Below are 6,590 nucleotides of genomic sequence, written 5' to 3'. Positions count from 1 at the left end.
CTGAATGACAGTATTCTAAATTTGATACGGGTGATGTAATATATAATTAGTATATATATTCGGAATAAGGCCTCCAATTTAGCATTTTCTGATTTAAGGAAAAATGTCCTATGCTGATATTTGGGTTATAGGAGCATTCTTTGGACATGTATACAGCACATTTGGAATATACGTCTCAGTTGGGGTTTTCTGCTACAGTTTACGACCATAGACTTTATATAAAATGGATGTAGCATACCCGTCCAGGTCCATTCTCTCAACTTGATGCAGTTGTACTTGCCTATGGGGGCTGCCATCTTCTCAGATTTTGACTCCATATCATTTCCTCTAACCAAAAAAAGGACCATGATGTGACATTAGGGGGAGGGACATACGTCCATCTGGCTGACGTTTACCTCCGGGGAGAAGGGAGGGCCAGAGGCTAGCTGTCACTCAAGGGGCCGCACCCCTAATTATTCATAAACTTTAACCTCCATTAAAATAAAAACTAGCCTGGTACAAAAAATTAACCCTCCTCAGTGTTGTCATGAGGATATGACCTAAACATACGGACTAGAATTTTTTTTTCTGTACCAGCCCTTAAACAGGTTTAATTATGCTGTGAAAAACAGCCTATTTGACATGGGGGTCTATAAGAAACTGCTCTCTTATGAAACCTGCCTCCAGTTGCCACTGGATGAACTGCAATTTTTGGCACTTCTGTATTCGAGCAACCAGGAAATTGCTTTGGTTGGGGGCTTGTTTACGACACATGGCCTCTTACTTGTTTACAGTCAGCTTTGTGTGTTGTAAACAAACCACCTAATCATTAGTTTGCAGGCTGTTGTAGAGATACATGCCCAAAAGAAAAGCCCACATTTCTGGAGAGGAGACACACACCTAAATTTATGCAAGACATGGGTATCAGCAGGTTTTTAGTTATGTTAGTTATAAATATCGTAACGCCAACCTTTTAAAGAAGGTGGTTGAATGAATGAAAGAGGGAGGGTGCGTTTTGACGGTCAGACAAGTCTGCCACAGGAATAGGGTACTTTGAAAATAAGGCCATTATTACATATATACAAATTTTCAAACCCAGCTTTACTTTGAATGCCAAGAACCACATCCTCCCTCCTTCTGCTCCCATGGCTTTGCCATCTTCTTACCCATTTGTCCATCCATTTTCTTCTTCTCCTCATTTGCTGACTCTTCTGTTTCCACTTGCTGCTTCAACCTCCTCCATCATACTCACTGTTTGTCCTCCTCACTTATCCTTCTATACCACCTGCACATCCACCCCCATCTGATTTTTTCTTAATCCATCAAAGGGCATTAATGCATTAGGTGCTTTAAGGCGGGTTAATTCTTAAGCATGTGTAGACTGCTATGCACTTAGTCTTGACTGTAATTTATTGTCGTCATTGATACATACTACTTCTCATTTGTTTGCAAACACGAAGATATGCGTGGTAAAAACGTTCTCCTGACGTTTGGGGAGGAAGAAGAGAAATAATGATGTGAGGATGGTATTTGTGAAAGTAGAGGCACTCGGCTCTCACTCAGACCATGTTCCTTAATTTACTATAACCATGCGGTGACCGAATGACTCGGTTCAGGAGCGTCGCTGCTAAGTGGAACAGAGGAGGGGAGCAGCTGGGCGAAATTCACCTGCCACTTCCAGTGTGGATCAGAAATTGCACTCACACCAGCAACCCCTCTCTGACAGTGGCTTGAAAAAAAATGGGGAAACAGGAGGACGGAGTGTGCTGTGGCCATACAAATCGCAGACAGTAGATTGAATGGAGCGCAGTGATGGAGATGGGAAATGGTCACATTCTTTGAGACCTGCTGTGTTTGATAGACAAGGTTTCATGGTTGACTGAAGATGAAGCAATGGGTCTAACACGCTGATTTACAGCAGCTGTAAGATTGGCAGGAACCAAAAGAGTAACTTACTCAGCTTTTGATAATTGTATATAAATTGTATATAATTGAGGAAACATTAAGTTAGGTTTCAGAGGGTTTTGTAACACACCCAAAGTTTAATGTTGGGCATTAAAGAGAACGACTTGGACACCAGATCAGGATCTGGAGTCCTGTGTCCCATTTGTAGTTAGGTTTTAAAACCCTTGAACACCCACACAGGTGTTTTAAGTTAACTAGTTAATTAGACCTTTTCTCAGGACCGTGTGGGTGTGTCTACTGTGAATGACTGACATCTTTCTGAGTCTCCTGTCAGCTTTGTTTCACCTGTTAAGGCGGGACAAAGTACACCTGTATCATTCTTATTAATGGTGGACATTTATGACCTCATAAATTACCATCAAATTCTCATCAAAGCCCCGCCCACCTTCAACCTAAGCAGAGGTCTAATCAGCCAGAATAACTGAAATCACCTGTGTGGATGTTCAGGGGCTTTAAATCTCTTTGGTTAAGGTTGAGGTTGTGGTTTTGATTGATACTAATGTTTGTTTGTTTTTATATCTGAACTGAATTTGATTTGATTTGACAAGGATGATGCCACTTAGCATAGTTCCAATAAAGAGCATGAAACTGATGTGCTGTACAGACTTTAAAGCTATTGCAAATTTTCAACTCTTGACCTTAGTTGGGCTTTACATGTACAGTCTAATGACAATACACAGCGTAACCAAGAACATTATCTTTCACTAACCTGAAGGAAGTGCTGAGTTGCCTAAATGCAATGAAAAAAGTTTTTACTGTGCTTTAGTTGCTACAGTATGGGATGTAGGGAAAACTGTTAAAATATGTTGCCAGTAAATTCCTTAAGCCTTTATTTTGAACTCAACTACACACTTCTAGTTTCGTGATAGCATCTTCACGGTTGTGACGCTATCGTGGTGACAAAATCTGCCCACAACAAGACAGAAATATAAACACCTGGCAAAATATTGAAAGTGCCTCTCTGGTATATAAAAATGATAACAATGGTCCAAAAAAATTCCTAATAATGTACTCAGCCATCGCTGAGAGCTGATATATTAGTCCAATTGCCCAACCCTAACACACTACTCTAAATACTTTCCTACTTTAAGAATAGATGTGATATTTCAGTGTAGCACAGACATTTCACTTTCTGCAGATTTAATTTCTGACATTAGCTGACGGTGGTAGTTTAGTCTTTCATGGTTAAATGTATTACTTTTGCAAAATAATACTTTCAGCAAGATGGTCGCATACTTTAAATCTTGCTTGGACAGGGATGTTATTACCTGCTCTTTTTGCTACAGCACTTGGTCATCCAGTTAAGAGTAGATTTACTGTACATCATGCTGTAATTATCAGAATCCATTCCTGAACTATGTTTACTCTTCCTGCCACTCAGTTCCCTCACTTGTGAAAACGCAGTCTCCTGTGTTCATGTCTCCTCAGCACTGAAGTTTGCCTCTTCATGCAATGACTCTTTGCCTCGCAGGGAGGCAGTGCTGTGTCATTCTCCCACTGATGAGAGCTGTAAAAGAGAGACTGTAAATACCCTGCATTTCAAAGAGTGGTAACAGATTGCTAATATACAATATACAGAGTCATACATATCCACAAAGCAGCTCATTTTACACAGACACTCCTCTCCATCTGTGACAGGGTGTCACATTACAGGCCCATCAACATGATGTGCACTTTGGTGGGCAGTCTCATAAACTGGCCTTGTCAATGTGAGACTATAGAAGCACAAGACATGCCACAGGTGAGCTTGAATGTCTGGTATTTGAGGGAGTAGGCGTTGCAATCTCTGTGTTTGATCTGCAGACTTGTGTCTGTTGTACTCTTGGGAAAGAGACAGTATTATTGTGAAACATAAACTTCTTTTCACTTTGTACTGAATACACACTGTATTCATGCTGAAATATTTGGAAAAGACAGACAGAGATGAGAGATGAATGAAAAAACAATAAGACAGACAGTTAGATACAGGGGCATTGGGAAAAAAACAAACCGTTAGCTGGTCAGTCAGTCATTCAGACAGACGGTAATCCAGAAGGGACACACTTTATCATACACAGACAGAAAGCCAAGACACACATTATGCTCATACAGAAGAGACGTCTGTCAGTCACTCAGTCAGATACCTTGGATTGACAGCATTATATAACGCCTCATAGACAGACACTCTTAACAATCCAGCAGACAGACACACTGATTTCCACACAGATAAACTTGCAAGACAGGCGAGCAAACACTGTGCATCCCAGATCAGTTCATTTTAAAGGTCCACAATCAGGCAGGCAGCAGCTGGGACTGGCCATCAGGGAGACATGTGGGGCCATTCTGCTCCAATATATCCATGCAACATTAATATTTCAAAATTGTTTTTCTGTGAATTTATAGTCTGGCTAGCTTGTGCTGTTGGTCTCCTTCACAGACAGTCAGGTGAATGAGAAAAATATATCTATCTGTCTATCTATCTATCTATCTATCTATCTATCTATCTATCTATCTATCTATCTATCTATCTATCTATCTATCTATCTATCTATCTATCTGTCTATCATCTATGTATGTATGTATGTATCTATCTATCTATCTATCTATGTATCCCTCTATCGATCTACTGTATTTTCCATTAACACTTTGCATTAATAATAAAGACAATATTATATAAAATACAGGCAACATACTATTTTCCTTATTAATAAATCTACTTTTGTTTCCCCAGAGCCCAAGTAGACGGAGACACCCTTAATATCGCTTGTTTTGTTCAACCATCAGTGAAAAACCAAAGATGTTAAATTTACTATAAATTATGACAAAGAAAAGCAGTGAATCCCCACATTGGTCAAGCTGAAAAAAATTACGTTAAAATGATCAGTTATTAAGCTGATGATCGATCCTCTAATTTTGGCGAATCATTTGAGCTTTAGCATGAAACAATACATTAAAACACAATGTTGCATCTAAAAGCCACATTTTAAGGCAACCTCTTACTTTCTTTGGCTACACTACACTAGCTTTAAGGAGGCTAAAACACAACATCATCTCCACTCATGTGATTAAGGAGTAGCCGACCACCTCATTATCCAAACATTGACAGGACAAAATATTATACATGCAGTTGTGGTCAGTGTGGTTCGGAGCTGCTGTGCGCCGTGACGCGGACCGAGAACGAGGGAGAAAGGAAGGAAGAGCGAGAGAGAAGAGAGAGGGGGGGGGAGAGAGAGAGAGAGAGAGAGAGAGAGAGAGAGAGAGAGAGAGAGAGAGAGAGAGAGAGAGAGAGAGAGAGAGAGAGGGAGAGAGAGTCCCAAAAACACAAGAATCGCTGGCGATCTTCAATGAAATCCCCTCTGTGCTCGCGCCCTCCAATCTGACTTCGTCTCAGCGCAAACTTCCAACTAACGTCCAGCATGAGCGGAGACAAACACCATGGATGTGCCACATGAGGCGGACCAGACAAACTGAAGCCACAGCTTAAAGTTTGCCTGTAGAGACCACCGTGACACTGACTGAACAAACATCCAACTTTACGCGTGTTTTTTTCTGCTTTCCTGATACTTTTCACGTATCGCCTGCCTGTTTGGGATTCCTTGGATTGCGCGGTGTTTCTTGTATATGTTCTGCAGGAGAGACGTGTAGTTTATCAGAGTGGTCCGCTATAAGGAAGGTGACATGCAGGTTCTCCGGTGGACCGTGGTTCTCCTTTGCCAGTGGATCCTACGGAAGGTGAGTTTATTATTATACTGAGAAGAAAAAAAAAACTCTTTAATACATCCAACAAAGAGACGTGGAGTGCTGCGTATGGGGAGAAACACCTGCCTTCTCCTTCAAAGGGTCAGTTTCTTAGAAATCACTCCCCTCCCGGGTCTCATAAAGATTTTTATCGGAATCAGACGCAGCAGTGATGTCTGTGTCTCCATGAAATCCTTGTTCACTTTAACTTGTTTAAAGTTGTTATATATTCTCGGCAGCGGCGTAGACCACCAACACCCTGCAAAAAAGCGTATTTCATTGGCTTAATTTTGTTTTGTTAGTTTAAATAAACGGGTATGGTACTTTAGCCCGAGCTCCAAACGCGCAGATTTCTGCTGTCTGAGCGTTTACTGTCGGTTAAACAGCTTCACTTATCTATTTATCTATTTGCGCTCCCAGCAACTTCCTCTCATTTCTTTTTTCTTCAGAAGTTAAAACACGCCCGTGGCTTTTTTATTATCTCGTCATCGATATGGCAAAGACTTTGTACGCCTAGTTTTGCTCTGATGCTTCTGCAGCTGCTGATTACGTGTTAAAGGCGTGCGTGCGTGCGTGCCGTGCATGTGCGCGCACACTCAACTTTGGCTGTTTTTTTGCGCAATATATTAGAGTGTTTTCCTGATTGATTTACACTGACAGCAATAATGTAGTTATTATATACAGAAATCCACACATAACAGAACACAATGCAACAGAATACAATAGAAGGCAGTATGTCCCAGCAGATTCAGTACTCAGGATGTCTTTGGCCTCAGCAAGAAATTAAAGAGAATAAAGACATAACCTTTCACCATGATCCTGCTCTCCTTCCTCACCCTCACCTCTGACTCCTTCCTTTTTCCTGTTCCTCTGACTTATCCTCCTCTTTAATTATGGACAATCCCCACCCTCCACCCCACTGATTTTCA

At 41.1% G+C, this 6,590-nt stretch overlaps 1 protein-coding gene across 1 annotated transcript in view; it reads left to right on the top strand.

Annotated features, from left to right (window-relative positions):
* The first annotated feature begins 5,357 nt into the window (after positions 1 to 5,357).
* Positions 5,358 to 6,590, top strand: part of nxph4 (neurexophilin 4) — a 44,698-nt gene continuing 43,465 nt past the window's right edge. Inside the window, exon 1 of the mRNA XM_083938401.1 lies at positions 5,358 to 5,655. Within this exon, the coding sequence (XP_083794527.1) occupies positions 5,602 to 5,655 (54 nt within the window). The 5' untranslated portion in view covers positions 5,358 to 5,601. The remainder of the gene's footprint in view (positions 5,656 to 6,590) is intronic.

This window comes from Echiichthys vipera (assembly GCF_963691815.1).
Source record: "Echiichthys vipera genome assembly, chromosome: X".
NCBI classification, from domain to species: domain Eukaryota; kingdom Metazoa; phylum Chordata; class Actinopteri; order Perciformes; family Trachinidae; genus Echiichthys; species Echiichthys vipera.
Note: the sequence above shows the minus strand (reverse complement) of the source record. Positions and strands in the feature narration are given on the sequence as shown.